The sequence below is a fragment of the Rhododendron vialii genome, chromosome 2a (genome assembly GCF_030253575.1).
Source record: "Rhododendron vialii isolate Sample 1 chromosome 2a, ASM3025357v1".
In the NCBI taxonomy this organism is placed as follows: Eukaryota; Viridiplantae; Streptophyta; class Magnoliopsida; order Ericales; family Ericaceae; genus Rhododendron; species Rhododendron vialii.
The window spans coordinates 1,061,012-1,079,756 of NC_080558.1; the positions used below are offsets into that span (position 1 = coordinate 1,061,012).

An 18,745-nucleotide genomic window follows, 5' to 3' on the forward strand; every position below is an offset into this window, starting at 1 on the left:
ATCTCGTTTTTTTTTTTTTGATCGGCCTTGGATCTCTTCTAAGTGGGTTGTCACTGTGCATTCCCAATCACACGGGAACAGAGGTCAAATGGCAAGGCAAGGTCATATGACTGTTAGGCTCCTCGCGGAGTATAGCTCACATCCAAACATCTGATTGGGGAATGGGGCAACGCCCATGAAGCTCTGGCAGAAAGGTAAGGCCTGCCAGGCCGTATGCCCATGGGTGCAGGATTCTACGAAAAAGCGCGGGCTGACTCGGAGACCTGGGACCTTGGCTTAGCAACGAATGAAGGGAAGCTCAAAGAGCTTTCTCCACCAGCGGCTTATGTTGTGGTCTGAGACGAGGCTGTGGTTGAAAAGTTGTACAACGCCAGCGACCACAGAAACGATCGGGAGACGAGTCTCATTTGCTCCAGGACTTATTAGTGACGGATAAACCTCCGGAAGGATGCATGCAGGTTTCAGGGAGGTGGGGTCACAGTGGACGAAGAGTTTTGATCTTTGCGTGACACCCTGGGAGGGGGTGCGGACGCGCGAAGGGCGTAGGATACCGAGGGCACTCCGGTTGAGGTGGAATGCAGTTGCGTATGGTTCTCTAGTATATCACCACAGCTTCGATTCTTTAGTTTGTTTGCCAAAGTGGAGATTTGTGAGGATTGGCTCACAAACTGATGGATAAGGCTGCTGGAAGGGTGGGATTTTCAGTTGCACATGCAGCAAACAATGCATTGAAAGAACCCTTTGGATGTGTGCCTTATCACCCAATTTGCCCGTGGCAAATTGGTTCCCTTGGCCTATAAAAAAGTTGTATTCCCCTGTGAGGGAGTGAGACAGTGGTGAGGGTGAGAGAGAATCAGCAAGAGTTGTTGTTTGAGCCCAGGTTGGGTCGACGCTCCTTCTCCAGCGAGAGTTTTTGTAATCTATTTTTTGCTTTCGATTCACAAATGGAGGAAATTATCTTTCAATTCGTTGTGTGTGCGTGAGTGTGTTTGGTTTGAGGTCTTGGGCGGGGCGCACATCACGACGAATCCTTCATTCCATGACTTCTTCATCTGTGATTGATTTTCGATTAGGTGCGCGGATAAAACTAAAGAGATCAAGAGAAATAAGAACAACTAAAGAGAGATCAAGAGAAATAAGAACAAATTTGGTCGATAACTGACCTCAAGAAGTAGGAGCATTGCATTGTTTCCTATGCTGTGTAATAAAATGAAATAAAGAGTGAACATGCATTGGAAAAAGACTTTACAAATTACTACTTTCCAATGTGCTTTACCACTCTTATTAATCGCTATTCATAGTAAAGTTAACAAAATAAAATGGAAAACCTTCATGAGACTAATAGTGAAAATTGTATGACAGAGATTTGGCACATAGATCCGTTCGGAACTATTTGATATACATCGTGATTTCACTCAATAAATTTATGAAATATCGATCTATGTTGTTGTTTCCTCAAGAAAACATGATCGAAATGAGATTCAAAAGAAAATTCCGGAAACATATATGTGTGCACAGATTCGGACACAGATGTGTTCAGAACCGTTTGATGCACGTGAGTCTCGCATGATAGATGATGAGCCCTCACACATCATCAAATGGTTTTAAACACATCTTTGTCCAAATTTGTGCAGGATCTTTATGTGTCCACATAATTTTTATTGGATAATTTTTTTGAAGGTTTTTTTATTGGATAATTAATATTGTAAAAACCCAGGTTTTGGTTCTTCTATTCCGGCGTCGTTTCGACCTGGAAAAGCTTTGATTACAGTTGTGAAGTTCAAACACAGTAACACCCTTGACAGCTTGAGAGGGTTTAGGGTTCCTGAAAGAAGAGCGGTTCAGAAAAAAATTCCAAAAATTGCGTAGATATCCTCTTCATAACAGGTAAATTCCTCCTCTTTCGCTGAAAATTTCATCAAATGTTTAAGTTTATTAGTAGAATTTCTGCTAGAGGAGCGTCACCAGCTCACAATCTCTATTTATTTCAAATCCAACCCTTCTCTTCATCTCTCGAAGTCAAATCCAAGCATAAATCTTCAAATCAATATTCATTCGCAGTGAAGTACCTCATAAACTCATTTGGGTTCACTCCAGAAAAAGCTCTCTCTGCATCAAAGCATGTCAAATTTGAAACTCGTGATAAGCCTGACTCAGTCGTGGCACTCTTCAAGAGTCATGGATTCACACGAACCCAGATTTCAACAGTCATTAAAAAGTTCCCTTCTGTACTTGTATGCGATGCCAAGAAAACCCTTTTGCCCAAACTCCAATTTCTGAATTCTAAAGGCGTTTCAAGCACAGATGTTGCCGTGATAGTATCTACGTGTCCGCGTGTTTTGAAATGCAGCTTGAAAAACGTAATCATCCCAGCTTTCGATTTCTTTAGCAATTTGCTTCAGTCCGAAGAGAAAGCTGTAGCTGCTATTAAACGGTATTCTGGGATATTTTGGATTGATCATCAAGCACAAGTGACACCCAATATTCATGTTCTTCGGGAAGCCAATGTGCCGGAGGCCAATATTATGTATCTGTTGATGAAACAACCTAGAACATTCATGGTGAAGATCGGTAGGTTTAGAGAGGTTGTGGAGGAGGTAGAGAAAATGGGATTTAATCATTTGAGAATGAGTTTTGTGTCAGCAGTTCATGCGGTAAGGGCACTGTCTAAATCAACATGGGATAAGAAGGTTGAGGCCTATAAGAAATGGGGTTTGACCGATGATGAGTTTCTTGTAGCTTTTAAAAAGTATCCAGGGTGTATGAAGGTATCGGAGAATAAGATTGATGAGTTGATGGATTTTCTTGTGAATAAAACGGGTTGGGGATCATCGTTCTTTGTAAGAAGGCCAGAAGTTGTATCCTTGAGCTTGGAGAAGAGGATTGTTCCAAGGAATGCCGTTTATCAAGCTCTGTGGTCGAAGGGCTTAATTACGAGCAAGGATATTAGATTGGAGACATTGCTACTAGTTTCTGAAACGCGGTTCCTAGAGAAGGTTTTGAGCTTTCAGGAGGAAGCAGCTCCTGAGCTTTTGAAGTTGTACAAGGAAAAGTTGGATCTTGCGAAGTAATTAGGATTTGTGTCCAAGGATATGGAGGCTTGTTGAGAATGTTTCCTTTGATACCAACATGACATACAATAGCCCTATGGTTTTGTATGTCATGATTTAACTCTTGATAATTAATTTCTAAATTTGAAATACGACAAGCTTGGGTCCTTTCAGCCTGGAAAATGGGATTAGATGCTCAACATTTTGTACTGGTTGTGAATTTTATTCATTGTCTTTTTTCACTTCTTATTTGGTCATATTGTATGTTTACAAGATCATGGTTTTTGCATTGCGAATTTTATCTTCTGTGTGTGTTGCTGGAGGAGAGGACGAGAGAGTGTTAATGATCAGCTAAGGAAGTGACTTATCCCTTGATCTCTCGCACTCAGGGTGCTAGTACATCATGACATGCTTTAATGTTCCATTGGAACTCTCCTGAGCTTTTCTTTATAAACAAACCTATGCTCTTGGAGATTATCCTAGGAATTACATCCACATTCCACCTTTAGTTCTTCTCAGTTCCCATTTAGTCTTTTAGCATTGCACAATTGGACTGTGAAGAGCTGAAGTAGAACGCAGCTATCGTTTCCCAAGATTAAGCACAATTTTGTATAGTAAATGACATGGAGATGAGTTAGAATTAATACTCTCTCTGATACGTTTGATTTTGTGGCTATCCTTCCATTTGGAGGGCCATTATACTTGGGAGTTGGGGCCTTCTTGTCCAGATTGTTCTTTCACTTTTAAAGACTAACCTAGCATTATTATCTGTTAGTTCGTTAACGGATTTCACCTCTTTCGGTTTGGATTGTCTGGTGAAGAAACGGGGTTGAGAACCCACAAATTTACAACCCATTTATTGGAGATGCACGAGTAGCAACAAATGCTGAGGTCAGAAGGTAGAAATGGGTTTTCTTGGCTTTGTTGGATTTTCTGCTCATGGATCTCTTCTAAGTGAGTTTACAAAATCTGGTTTCATTTCTTCCCCTCTACGGATGGAAGGAGCTCTCTGGTGGTTAATTGGTACTTATATCACCCTTCCAATGTTTGTCCATTTAATTTGTTATGTGTTAATGTTGAACTTCAACGCTGTATTGGTTATTATTCTGGGCCTTTTCAGTTCATATCACTTAAGGGCAGGAAGCAGCAACATTCTCATCCAAACCCCTAGCATCCTGTGGAGTAAATGGAATGCGAGATATAGATTGGTTTTGACTTGGAGTTTAGTGCCCTTTTCCAAGTCATAGCTCAAGCCCCAACAGCCATTGTTTGCACCTGTAGGGCGGTAGCTAATACGTGCTCTCTCTTTTCCAACAACTGGAGGACAGTAAGGAGATCAAGGCCCTTTAAGCATCATGGTAATTTAAGTCCTAGGGTTGAGGACAGTAAGGATTTTGTTTTGGCGATTAAAGTATTAGGGTCGATGACTAAATCTACATGGAACAAGAAGATTGAGGTTTATCAGAAATGGGGTTTGACAAAGGATGAGATTTTTGTAGCTTTTAAGAAGCGACCATGGTTTATGATGATATCCGAGGATAAGATCAATGGTGTGATGGATTTTCTTGTTAATAAAATGGGTTGGGAGTTTTCATTTATTACCACAAATCCTCTGATTATTTCACTGAGCTTGGAGAAGAGGATTGTTCCAAGGTGTGCAGTTTATCAAGCCTTATTGTTGAAAGGTTTAATTAAGACCAAAAGTTTTAATTTGACAACATTTCTAAGAATAAGTGAAATGATGTTCGTAAAGAAGGTTTTGAGCTATCATGAGGAAGGTCCTGAACTATTGAATTGGTACAAGGAAATGTTGGATCTTCCAAAGTAATTAGGACACGGGGATGAGGATAAGGGTGGACGGGTTAAGGATGTCCCCCTTGGATACAAATGAGGCATTGCGCGATGCAGTTGACTTGTTTTTCTTTTCTGTTTGGGAAAAAAATTCTTAATTTAGAGGCAAATGAAGTTTGTTGACGTGATGTGCCCACTTGGTTCCCGATGAAGTTTGTTAATTGTTGTGAGGAAAGAAGCTCTTGATCTACTCAAGTTGTACCTAGAGATGCGAGAACTTGCAAAGTAGTTAAGACATGGGTACGAGGAAAAGAGTTGATCAGTTAAGGATGTCTCTCTTTGATACCAACCTGACACACAATTTACCTTTTTTTTGTTTCTCCTAATTTAACTCTTCGTTATTTGTATCTCCTACCTCAAACTAGAGTGAGGCGACAATTTTTTTTTATCTCTAGTGAGCATGTTTGAGTCCTTCATTTCGCTATGGAAAAATGCTGCACATTGCGGTGCATCAAATTCTCGGTCATTTTGTAATGGTGGTGTCTCATTATATTACATCATCAACCCTTCGTTTAGTAGTCTGGTAAAATATGTTATATTTTCCCCCTTGATAGGCAGTGTTTATGGCAATTTCCTGGGCTTGCCCTCATTCGTTAACTATGTTGATTTATATTGTCGATGTGTACCCTTGGGTTGATGTTTTTCCGGTACTTAAAAGGTTCCTCAAGCTAAAGTGAGTGATTTCAGCATTTTCCGCCCCTTCTAGAGCCAATGTAACGTGATTGCTTATTTGCTTTGTTTTTAATCTGCTGTGTTTTGTTCTCATTAGCTTTGGCCTGTGAGCTTGGTAGTGCCCTCTCTTTGGTAATAGTTTTTGAAAACAATCTCTTAAAAGACTCTCTAGAGTCTAGACCATTCCACGGGCTTGGTTTCAGGCTACAATATGGTATTACTGTTTTGATGAATCAAAGAAGTTGCCCAGATCACTTTCGGATGCTGAGACTTGCACAAGAGAAATGCCTTGCATAAATCAGAAGCGGGGCTGGGGTGAGGCGCCCCAAGGGCAAAAAAAGTTTCTGTTCTCGGAAAGTTATACCATATCGGTGGCCCTGCTTTGATGCCACAGAAAACCCCATCACTCACCTTTCTTCCTTGCCCACTTAACCTCCTTGACGAAAGGCCAAGTATACCCGGGAATTGTTTACAAGAACACAAACATACCTGTTCTTGTATCGTTATGTTCTATACTTCTGCTCAGTTGCGTTATGCTCCTTTGTGTCTTTTATTGGCAACATTTACTTATTTGCATGCATCTATCGTTGCCGGCAATTATTATTGACGTAACAATTCTGGTGATTACATCAAATATCAGATAAACGAGTAATGTTGGACTTCAAAAAACTCATGCAGATGAGACCAACCGAAATTCAATTCAACAACCGTAACCGTAGTGCGAGGAGAGGTGCTGAACATGGTGAGTTACAAATTGAAGAGATATCAAAGTTGCTTTTGGGAGTGTCAAAGCCATTTTGGATTTTGCTGAGTAGATCCAAGAGGCTTAAGAGACAACTACTAGTAAGAACTATTTTAACTTCTTTTTTCTGATATCCAGGTGTCCGGGTGAGCCTGCGTGGACCTCGAACTAATCTCGGGATCCTGAAGTTAACGTCCGGACAAACCTCTAGTAGTCCTATGATTTGGAATGTTTGGCTTTCATGGGACTTGACCTCGCAACTTCCTGGGGGAAGCCATTTGTTGCTGGCTTGGGTGAATGTAGGTTGTATTTGGGTCTGTGGATTTGAAATGAATGGAGTTGGCAGGCTTATAGGACTCATTCAAGAAGTATTATGTTTAATTGGATTCTGTATTATAGGTCTGGGAAAAATAGTAAAACGTGACAAACCATCTCCATATCTTTATTTTGCATAACCAAATTTCAATTCGAGGGAATTAAGTATGTCCAACCCAATTCCATCTGGGGTCTCTATTTTGGAGACTCTTTCTTTATATACAGAGACTCTCCTACCAAATGAGAAGATTCATTTCCATTTCTCTTTATTTCAAAATTACCAAATTACACATTTTAAAGAATTGGAAGAAAATTTGGGATAGAAGTTTTGGAGATGAAAGTAGAGAATGCGAAATGGAGTTGGTAGTAATAATTGTATTTTCTAAACTTACTTTTTTAATATAAAATATATTATTATGAGTCTCCAAAATAGAGATTGGGGAATGATTTTGGCATTTTTCAAATTGATGACCGCACTTCCACTTTTCTTTGGGAGTGTCAAAATCAATTCCCTAGATTTTGAGAGAGCCGGGTTAGAGATGAAAAATTATTGGGTGGTCTTGGACGGATCCAGGGGTGTTGTAGGGCACTCCCGCACTATACCGTTTGGTCTAGCCGTCCATTTTGACAATGGACGACTCGGATTTTAGTTCAAACAATTGACGGTTCAGATCCGTAAGAGTTCGGATTAAATTCCAAGGTGTTAGTGCCGAAATAGACGGCCGGATTAACCACACTACACGCCTACACTGTGTGGTGTGGTGAGTGTACTACAACACCTCCGTCCCGGTCTTGGACACCATGTGGGTGGTGCCCAAATATCCTTCTCCATCACAAATTTATGTTGGGCATACTACTACGTGTATAAATAAACCCCACACTAATATAGGAAAATAATTTTTACACTTTTTTTTTATATCCACACTCTCTTTTTTATTTTTAGCAAAAACAATACATACACTTTCAAAAATAAAAAAGAAGTGTAGATATCAAAAAGAATAGTGTGAAGATCAATTCTTTTTCAATACATGGTAGATAAGCGATATTGGGTACCACTGAATAATTACTCCTCGGAGATGCTCTCATATTCAAGTTGTTTTTCAGAGGGGCACACGAAGGAGGGTTTACAGGGTTGTTCAAAGAAGAAGGTTTTGGGGGAAATCTCCAAACGCGTTTGGGAAATTTCGTCAAATGTAAGTTCTTCTTGCACTCCTTCTTGAAATTTGGTCTGATGTTCAAGTTTATAGGCAAATCTGCTGCTAATAAAGCTTCACCATCCCGCATTCTCTACTTCTATCAAACCCACCCCTTTTCATCAACCCCTAAATCCGTCCAAAATTCACCAAATCAGCACTCGTTCACGGTTGATTACCTCATAAAATCATGTGGGTTTTCTCCAGAAAAAAGCTGTCTCGGCATCCAAGTATGTCAAATTGGAAAATCACCACAAGCCAGACTTGGTCGTGGAATTATTCAAGAACCATGGTTTCACCCAAACCCAGATCTCAAGCCTTGTTAGAATGTTCCCTCGGGTACTTGTACACGATACCCTGAAAATCCTCTCGCCCAAACTCGAATTTCTCAAATCTAGAGGCGTTTCAAACGCAGATGTTGCCAGAATAGTATCTACAAGTCCCTTTTTTTTTTAAGAGCAGCTTGAAAAATACAATCATCCCAGCATTTGATTTCTTTACTAACTTGTTCAAATCCAAAGAGAAAGCTTTAGCTGCTATGAAACGATGCCGCCGTCCTTCGTTGGATCATCTAACTCGGATTAACACCAATATTGCAACCCTGCAAGAAATCGGTGTGTCGGATTCCATTATTATGTTTTTGTTGACAAGTGAACCAGGAGCATTCATGCTGAGCTACGATAGGTTTAGACAGGTTGTGGAGGAGGTAGAGAAGATGGGTTTTAGTCCTTCAAAAGTGAATTTTGTCATAGCAATAAAAGTGTTGGGGTCGTGGAGTAAATCTACTTGGAAGAAGAAGGTTGAGTTTTATCGGAAATGGGGTTTGAGCAAGGATGAGATTTTTGTAGCTTTTAAGAAACATCCATGGTTTATGGCGAAATCTGAGGATAAGATCAATCGGGTGATGGAATTTCTTGTCAATAAAATTGGTTGGGAGTTTTCGCTCATTGCAAGAACTCCAATAATTATTTCTATGAGCTTGGAGAAGAGGATTGTTCCAAGGTGTGCAGTTTATCAAGCCTTATTGTTGAAAGGTTTAATTAAGACCAAACGATATTAGCTTGGCAACATTTCTAAGTATAAGTGAAGCGCTGTTCGTAAAGAAGGTTTTGAGCTATCACGAGGAAGAAGGTCCTGAGCTTTTGAATTTGTACAATGAAAAGTTGGATCTTGCAAAGTAATTGGGATATGGGGATCATGATAATAAGGGTGGACAGGTTAAGGATGTTCCCCTTCGATACAAATGTGATATTTAGCAATGCAATTAACTTTTTATTTTTCTTTTCCTGTTTGGGGAAGAATTCCGGATTTAGTGAAGTTTGTTAACACAGGGTGCCCACATGGTTCCAAATGAAGTTTGTTAATTGTTATGAGGAAAAAGCTCCTGATCTATTCAAGTTGTATACAGAGAAGCTAGAACTTGCAAAGTAGTTACGAGTCTTAAGGCATGGGTATGAGGATAGTGATTAGTTAAGGATGTCTCTCTTTGATACCAACTTGGCACACAATTTACCTGTTGTTTTGCATCTCCTGATTTAACTCTTGGTTATATGTATCTCCTATTTCAAACTGGAGCGAAATGGATACACATGTTATCTTTAGTGAGCATGCTTGAATCCTTCGTTTTCACTCTGGAAAATTGCAGGTTGAAGCTGAATATTGTGTTGCATCAAATTTTCTGTCATTTTGTAGTGGTGGTGTCTGATTATATTACATCATCTACTGTTTGTTTGAAATATGTTTTTCCACTCTTCGATATCAAATCTATATCATTACAAAGACTTCTAGTTAACATAGTTCAATATGTTAATTAGTCAGATTTTTAGTAGTTTGCTTTTTTTATCTCATCACTGCAACACAAGCATGGTTTAGCTCTGTAAATGTACCTTTCCGGAACTACTAAAAAGCTGACTTGCTGCTGTAAACTGTAAACTGTAAACTGTAATATTTAGTTCACTCCACACTGTTGAATTATCACAAAATTGCAATACGGCGTTTTCTCCTTTGAAATGCCTTTTTCTTTTCTAGATCAGAAAATCTTCGTATTCATGTTTTCTTTCAGATGGTCAATCCATAGAGCGTTTATAGCCTTAATGGGTTCTTGAAACTTGAAAGTCAAGGGTTTTGGGGAAAATATTCAAACTTGTGTAAATTCCTGCACTTCTGCTGAAAATTTCGTCAAATGTTAAAGTTTATAAGCATATCTGCTGCTGAAGCTTCACCATCCCGCATTCTCTACTTCTATCAAACCCACTGTTTTTCAACATCTCTTGAATCCATAAAAAATTTGCCAAATCAACATTACTCCTTAGTCAATTACCTCATAAAATCATATGGATTTTCTCCAGAAAAATCTCTATGGGCATCGAAGTGTGTCAAATTTGAAAATCCCCACGAGCCAGACTTGGTCGTGGAGTTCTTCAAGAACCATGGTTTCACCAAAACCCAGATTGCAAGCCTTATTAGAAAGTTCCCTCGGGTACTTGTACGGGATGCCCAGAAAAACCTTTTGCCAAACTCGAATTCCTCAAATCTAAAGGTGTTTCAAGCACGGATGTTGCCAACATAGTATCTACCTGTCCCTTTTTTTTGAAGAGCAGCTAGGAAGAGTCAATCATCCCATCATTTGATTTCATTAGTAATTTGTTTCGATCCAAAGAAAAAGCTATAGCTGTTATTAAATGTTGCTACCTTCTTTCATTTGGTAGACAAACTTATATGAACCCCAATATTGCAACCCTGGGAGGAATCGGTGTGTGTGATTCCAATATTATTATTGACACAGGAACCTAAAGCATTCATGGTGAGGTACAATAAATTTAGGCAGGTCGTATAGGATGTAGAGAAAATGGGTTTTAGTACTTCAAAAGCGAGTTTTTTAAGGTTGTTAGGGCGATGAGCAACACTAAGTAGAAGTGAAACACTGTTCGTAAAGAAGGTTTTGAGCTATCACAATGAAGAAGGTCCTGAACTATTGAACTTGTATATGGAAAAGTTGGATCTTGCACAATAAATAAGACACGGGGATGAGGACAAGGGTGGACAGGTTAAGGATGTCCTCCTTGGATACCAATGCAACATTTGGTGATTTGGTTAACTTGTCATTTTTCTTTTCCTGTCGAGGGGAAAACTTGTGATTTTGCAGGCTTATGAAGTTTGTTAACGTAATGTGCTCACACGGTTCCTTGCGAAGTTTGTTAATTGTTACGAGGAAGAAGCTCCTTATCTATCGAAGTTGTATAGAAAGCAGATGGAACTTGCAAAGTAGTTAGGAACTTAGGATATGGGTATAAGGAAAAGAGTTGATTAGTTAAGGATGTCTCTCTTTGATACCAACTTGACATCATACACCTTGTTGCACCTGGTTTAACTCTTGGTTATATGCACCTCCTATTTCAAACTAGAGTGGAATGGATACAAATTTTATTGTTAGTGAGCATGTTCAAGTCCTGCGACTTCACATAGTAAATATGCAACTTGAAGCTGCACATTGTGCGTATCCAAAAAAAAACCCTGCACATTGTAGATTCTCTGTCATTTTGTAACGGTGGTGTCTTATTATATTACGTCATCCACAGTTCGTTTGGTACTTTGGTTGAAAGTGTTTCTTCACTCTTTGATATCGAGTCTTTATCATTACAAAGATTTTAGTTGTCATTGTTCAATACATTTAATTTAGTAGACATAGTTCAATACTGCTAAGTTAACTTTCCTTCTTCATTATGATTTTCTTGCTGATATCATCATTCAAGTTAAAAAGAACCCAATTCCTTTGGCGATAGTAATGATCATTCATGGCAATGTCCTCGGATGGGATTTTGAAAGTTAACTGTGATCGGGCCTTTTTTCCCATCTGATAGAAATGCAGGGTTCACGGTCATAGTTCATGATTCCAGAGGGGAAGTTTTTTGGATGCTAATTATGGCAGAATCAAGCCTTTGTCTACGTTGGCAGTTGAAGCTTGGTCAATTTCTGTTGCTTGTGCTATGGGCGCAGCGAGGGGTATTGATAATTTTGTCACTGAATTGAAATGCCAGGGAGCGGTGAGGTCCTGTTTGAAGGGATCGAGCGCGGATTGAGAAGTTCAAACCATCCTTGATGATCTCGATTGTTGATTAAAGATTTGAATTGTAACTTCGTTTGATCCCCTTCCTCCCCCACCCCATTCGTTGATCCCCCGGGCTGTGCAATTTAATCGTTTTGTATTCTCCTTTGGAATGAGAATTTTCCCCTTTCTGGAATATAAAAACATGAAGATCCTGTAGTTATTCATGAGTTAATATTGGAGATAAAAGACTACCTTGATCAGTACTCCCCAATCTTTTAACAAATTTCAAGAGACTGGGCATGCGATTACGTGCAGCAGTCTTAACACTAATTTTAAGAATAAAAGTGAATTAAACTAGCAAACCCAAATAGGCATGGATCCCACCCAAACCCAAATAGGCATGGATCCCACCCCCACTCCTTTCTCCTTTGCAAAGAAAACTTACATAGGGGTATGATGTAAGTGAGCCGAGTCGAGCCAATCTTTAAGAATATTCTAGCTCAAACACTTTACGACCAACATAATAGGCGAATAAGCTAGCGAACCAAATAGGCATGGATCCCACACCACTCCCTTCTCCTTTGCAATGAAAGCTTAAGCAAGGGTAGGTTGCAAACGAGCCGAGTAGATCCGATCTTTAGGGATATTTGAGCTCAAACACCTTTGTATTTGAGAGTTCGAGTTCCAACACAAGACGACACTCTATAAACCGAGTTCATACATGATAGATACTGACCATGCTACGGCTAACTCTAGCTCCAATTGTTTATTAAACGAGTCAAAATTTTTGCTTTTTTTACTTAAAACAAACCAAGCTGAGCTAGACTCTGTTTGGAACCTATAGAAAAGAAAAGAAAGGAAAGGAAAAGAAAAAATGGAGAAAAGTAAGAGGGATAATTTACTATTTACTAAACTTAAAATTTTTAATTTTTTTTCTCTTTCTTTTTCACTTTTCCAATCAAACAATGATTGGAAAAAAAATTTAATTTTCTTTTCTTTTCTTCTCTTTTCCTTTCTATAAGTTTCAAACAGAGCCTTCTTTGTCAAACTTAAGCCTCGAACTACTTGCCAACGGTTTGGTTCCTAGGGATAAACTGTAGTATCTGGTTCACTCCCCTATTAAAATTTATTAAAAGAGCTGTGCTATCCACACAGATTTCTGTGCACAGATTGTGCACAGATTTTGTTGTGGGGCCCACCATGGGTCCCACACAAATCATCCAAGCCGTTCATTAAATGTAAAACATTTTTTCAAGGGTCCCCGTAAAAAATAAGCTCAATCCAATACCTATATGTGCTTCATCCAACCATCTAACTTTTCATTCAGATTTTCGGATAATGAAAAGTTATACGATTGGATCGAGTATCTATAGGTATCGGATTGAGATTATTTTTTACGGGGACCCCTGAAAAAATATTTTACATTTAATGAACGGTTTGGATGATTTGTGTGGAATCCGTGGTGGGCCCCACAACAAAATCTTTGCACAATCTGTGCACAAATTGTATGTGTGTAGACTTTCTGTAAAATTTACTATCACAAATTTGTGATACGGCGTTGTCACTTTGAAAGTCTTTTTCCTTTCCAGATGCAGAAAACCTTCTTTTTCGAATTCTCTTTCGGAAGGGTTTAAAGGGTTCTTGAATGAAACGTTTGGGGAACATCTTCAAAATTGTGAAGAGCTCCTCTGGATAACAGGTAACTTCCAACACTCCTGCTGAAAATTCCTTCAAATGTTGAAGTTTATCAGTAAATCTGCTGCTAAAGCTTCGCCATCCCCCCGCATTGTCTACTTCTATCAAACCCACCCCTTTTCATCATCCCCTAAATCCGTCCGAAATTCACCAAATCAACACTCGTTCACGGTCAATTACTTCATAAACTCATTCGGGTTTTCTCCAGAAGAAGCTCTCTCCGCGTCCAAGTATATTAAATTTGATAATCCCCACAAGCCAGACGTGGTCGTGGAATTGTTCAAGAACCATGGTTTCACCCAAACCGAGATCTCAAGCCTTATTAGAAATTTCCCTCGGGTACTTGGACGCGATGCCCAGAAAAACCTTTTGCCCAAACTCGAATTTTTCAAATCTAGAGGCCTTTCAAGCGCAGATGTTGCCAGAATAGCATCTTCAAGTCCCTTATTTTTGAAGAGCAGCTTGGAATATACGATCATCCCAGCATTTGATTTCGTTAGTAATCTGTTTAAATCCAAAGGGAAAGCTATGGCTGCTATGAAACGCCTCCGCCGTATTTCGTTGGATCAGCTAACTCGGATGAACCCCAATATTGCAACACTGCGAGAAACCGGTGTGTCAGATTCCAGTATTACATATTTGTTGATAAATGAACCTGGAGCATTCATGATGAGCTACGATAAGTTTAGACGGGTTGTTGAGGAGGTACAGAAAATGGGTTTCAGTCCTTCAAAAGTGAATTTTGTCGTGGCGATCAGAGTGTTAGGGGCGATGACTAAATCTACATGGAACAAGAAGGTTAAGATTTATCGGAAGTGGGGTTTGACCGAGGATGAGATTTCTGTAGCTTTTAAGAAGCGACCATGGTTTATGACGACATCCGAGGATAAGATCAATCGGGTGATGGATTTTTTCGTCAACAAAATGGGTTGGGAGCCTTTGTTTATTGCTAGAGACCCTCGAGTTATTCAAATGAGCTTGGAGAAAAGGGTTGTTCCAAGGAGTGCAGTTTATGAAGCTTTGTTGTTGCAAGGTTTAATCAAGGCTAGTGATATTAGCTTGACTACATTGCTAAACTATCCTGAAAAGCAATTCCTAAAGAAGATTTGGAGCTGGAAGAAGGAAGAAGCTCCCAAGCTATTGAAGTTGTACAATGAAAAGCTGGATCACGGAAACTAATTAGGATATGGTACGATAAGTTTGGACTAGCTAAAGATGTACTTTTAATACTACAAAGGAAAAACCCAGTGCACGAGGCTCCCACCATTGCTGGGTTTGGAGAAGGGTTGATGTATAGAACCTTAACCCTGCAAGCAGAGAGGTTGTTTCTGCGATTCGAACTTGTGACCTCCAGGTCACAATGGAGCAACTTTACCGTTGCTTAACATAAATTGCCATGTTGTTTTGGTTCTCTTAATTTAAGTCTCGCCTCTTGGGAATCAATTGCACTTCATTTTAAAGACTTTTGAAAATTGAGTTTGAAACTTGACATTGCGGTCCATTGAATCCCCGTCCTATCTGTTTTTTTTTTTTGCCACACGGTAGGATGTTAGTGTAGTTAGATTACTTGGTAGGCCAACATCGTTGCTCGACTTGAACTTGAAACCCTCACACATTGGCACCAAAGTGTCCACTCACAACCTCTTGAGCTATTGCCACACGGTAGGATGTTAGTGTAGTTAGATTACTTGGTAGGCCAACATCGTTGCTCGACTTGAACTTGAAACCTTCACACATTGGCACCAAAGTGTCCACTCACGACCTCTTGAGCTATAGCTCAGGGTCAATCCCCATCCTATCTTGATGGTTGCCATTCTGAAGTGTTTCATATCCTGCTCATGTGATAATTTGCTCACTATGCTTTCTCACTTTTTTAGTGTTAAAGATTTCTATTTGTTCTGTTAAATATTCTTTTATGGTTGATATTCATTGTCTAAAAGAAATCCAATTAGTCCTGTTGCTAATACTGCATTTTTATTTTACCGTGATAAGACAAGAATCTAGATTCTCAATCAGTGAATGTGCGTCCAGCAACTGGAGTCTTTCTCTTTCATTTTCATCGTACTTTTTTCCAGTCAAATTGTGAGATTGCTTTATATTTCAACCCTTAAGCTGTGGCCCTTTATGTCCATACAACTCTAGTGTTCTTTTCATGTGTACTGATTTTTGTTTTCTTTGTCTTCCCATATATCATATCTTGTTGAATAGTGAATGTAAGTGTCACTTGCATTTGTTGACTGAATTTCTGATGCCTTTGATTTTGCGGCTATCGTCTCTGCCATTTGAAAGGTGATGATATTTTGGCCTTGCTGCTATGGATCATGCAATGTGGTTTCAGTATTTCTGGTAAGCTCTTGTTTGAGCATGCTCCTCATTTGTGGATCAACAATCTCAGGAAAGATCAAATATTGTATCAAATCTTTGTTGTTTTCTTAGTAAAAAAAGAGAGGCGAAGGGACCACTGATAGGCGAGTTGGTTTTATTTGGGGCTTTGGGTAGGGCAATTTAGGTGGAGAGAGTCTTTTAGGTGGAGGAGGGACATGTAAGAATGCTGAAGAACCACCAAACATGCTTGAGCCTACCTGAGGGACAATAGGCTTTTGCCGGCTTTTGGAGTTTGGGCCTCTATGTCGACATTGGTTCTCTTGTGAGGAAGAATACTGGATCTTGTTTTATTTCTCCCCCTTGATAGACAGTGCTTATGGCATTTTCCTAGGCTTTCCCTAACAACGTTAACTATGTTAATTTATATATTTTTTTTTTTCTGTTATCTCTGAGTTTTCCTGTTACTGAAATTTACTGTGTTCCCTTTGGTTGATGTATTTCGGTTTCCTGTATTTCAAAGGTTCCCCTCCTAGAGCCAATGTAACATTATTGCTTTGTTTTTATCTGTTGTGTTGTGTTCTCATTAGCTCTGGCGGCTCTGGCCTGTGAGTTTGATAGTGCCCTCTGTTTGGTGGCTGTTTTCTGTTATCTCTGAGCTTTCAGGCTATGATCTTGTAACTGATTTGATGAATCAAAGAAGTTGCCCAGATCGCTTTTGGATGCTGAGACTGGCACAAGAGAAATGCCTTAACCAAATCAGAAGCGGGGGTGGGGTCACTGGGGTGAGGCGCCCCAGAGGCAAAGAAGATTTCGTTTCTCTGGAAGTTTCATTTTATTGGCAAACAAATTTCTTTTATGAGACAATGCCCTGCTTCAAAGCCCCAGAAAACCTGCTTACTCACCGTGCTCCCTAGCTACTTAACGAAAGGCCAAGTGTACCGGGACATTGTTTTCAAGAACACAAAAATAACTGTTCTTGTTTCATTTTGTTCTATACTTCTGTTGGTTTGTTTTGCTCTTTTGTATCTTCTATTGCCATATTGGCGACAGCTACATATTTGCATGCGTCTATCATTGCTGACAGTTATTGTTGACCTAACAATTTCTAGTGATTACATTCTGTCATTTTCAGATAAACCACTAATGCAGGACTTCAAAAAACTCATGCAGATGAGACCAACCGAAGTTCAACTCAACAACCGTAGTGCGAGAAGAGGTGCTGAATATGGTGAGTTGCAAATTGAAGAGATATTAATGTTGCTTTTCAGAGTGTCAAAGCCATTTTGGATTTTGCTGAGTACATCCTAGAGGCTTAAGAGACAACATGTAACAACTGTTTTAACTTCTTCTTTTTCTTGATAACCGGTCTGTCCGGGTCAGCTTGCGCGGACCTCGACCAATACCCAGGTTCTGAAGTTTAACACCCGGGCATTCCTCCAATGGTCCTAAGATTTGGAATGTTTGGACTTCGTGGTACTTGACCTCGCGACTTTCTGGGGCAAGCCATTGGTTGCTGTCTCATGCCACTTGATTTAACTTCTTGGGTGAATGTTAGGTTGTGTTTGGGTTTGGATTTGAAATGAATGGAGTTGGCAGGCTGATACGACTCATTCAAGAAGATTATGTTTAATTGGATTCTGTATTTTAGGTCTGGGTTTCAAGGATGGCTTTTAGAACTCTGGATTAGCTGATTTTTGTGACTGCAGATTATCTGTAATCATTCATAAATCTGAATTTTCTGCAAAGCTCATCTTCTATAATGTCTGCTTAACAAGTCTAGATGCCAACCTTCTTAGGCTGTCTGGTAGCTGAACAAGTTTGGCTCCATTCTGGGAGTAATTATCCGGTATAACATTGAAATCAATCATATGATCATGTAAACTAGGTGGTTGTTTTTGTAGTTGTTTGTTTTAGTTGTAATTTTTTTCGGATTAATATACTGGGATGATCTTTTTACTCAAAAAAAAAAAAGAAGGAAAAGAAAAGTAGAAACAACGATGTTTTATGATGAAATCTGAGGATAAGATGAGGAGTGATGGAATTTTTTGTCCATATAATGGGTAGGGAGTCTCCATTCATTGCAAGAACTCCAACAATTATTTCAATGAGTTTGGAGAAGAGGATTATTGTTCCAAGGTGTGCAGTTTATCAAGTCATGTTGAAAGGTTTAATTTAAGACCAACGATATTAGCCTTGCAACATTTTCAAGTAACGGTGGAACGCCGTTCGTAAAGAAAGGTTTTGAGCTATCAATATCATGAGGAAGAAGGTCCTGAGCTGTCGAATTTGTACAATGAAAAGTTAGATCTTGCAAAGCAGAAATCCTAGCCGTACCGACCAATTTCAAACCGAAACCGTACCGACGGCCGCTCCGGGCTGTCTCCGGCCACCGGACGGCCGATCCGAGCCGTTCAAAAATTCTAAAAAAAAAAACCGAGTGGCCCTACGCGGGAATAAACGGCATCCGATGTGTGTAGGGTGGTTAGATCGAGTACCCTATTTTTCGTGTATACTCGTGTATATATGTATACGCGAAAAATAGGGTACTCGATCTAACCACCCTACACACATCGGATGCCGTTTATTCTCGCGTAGGGCCACTCGGTTTTTTTTTTTAGAATTTTTGAACGGCTTGGATCGGCCGTCCGGTGGCCGGAGACAGCCCGGAGGGGCCGTCGGTACGGTTTCGGTTTGAAATTGGTCGGTACGGCTAGCACTTCTCCTTGCAAAGTAGTAATATAGTATTACTGTCATTTAGTTTTGTCTTTTTTAAATTTTTTTCAACTTCGATTTCTCTCATTGAGACTAATGATAAGTATCAAAAAATTTGTCGAAAAATTAACAAAAGTTACTT

At 39.6% G+C, this 18,745-nt stretch overlaps 2 protein-coding genes across 4 annotated transcripts; both read left to right on the plus strand.

Annotated features, from left to right (window-relative positions):
- The first annotated feature begins 1,755 nt into the window (after positions 1-1,755).
- LOC131317688 (uncharacterized) lies at positions 1,756-3,233 on the plus strand. Its single transcript, XM_058347250.1, has one exon. It carries the CDS (start codon positions 1,923-1,925, stop codon positions 3,069-3,071), a length of 1,149 nt encoding a protein of 382 aa, XP_058203233.1. The 5' UTR covers positions 1,756-1,922; the 3' UTR covers positions 3,072-3,233.
- A 4,474-nt stretch (positions 3,234-7,707) lies between these two features.
- LOC131317690 (uncharacterized) lies at positions 7,708-17,772 on the plus strand. 3 transcript variants are annotated; one of them, XM_058347252.1, is made up of 3 exons: positions 7,708-7,823; positions 13,571-14,755; positions 15,856-17,772. In XM_058347252.1, the coding sequence occupies exon 2, from the start codon at positions 13,606-13,608 to the stop codon at positions 14,743-14,745; it is 1,140 nt and encodes a 379-aa protein (XP_058203235.1). In that variant the 5' UTR covers positions 7,708-7,823; positions 13,571-13,605; the 3' UTR covers positions 14,746-14,755; positions 15,856-17,772. The 3 variants fall into 3 exon arrangements, 2 of the variants coding, with proteins under 2 accessions (XP_058203235.1, XP_058203236.1); XM_058347253.1 differs by having other exon boundaries at positions 17,062-17,772; XR_009197376.1 differs by lacking the exon at positions 7,708-7,823 and having other exon boundaries at positions 13,404-14,755; positions 15,856-15,912; positions 16,555-17,772.
- Positions 17,773-18,745: the final 973 nt, after the last annotated feature.

What these genes read in the sequence shown, in the direction of transcription:
- LOC131317688 (XM_058347250.1), top strand. Translation starts at nt 1,923, where the DNA reads ATGTTTAAGTTTATTAGTAGAATTTCTGCTAGAGGAGCGTCACCAGCT.
- LOC131317690 (XM_058347252.1), top strand. Translation starts at nt 13,606, where the DNA reads ATGTTGAAGTTTATCAGTAAATCTGCTGCTAAAGCTTCGCCATCCCCC.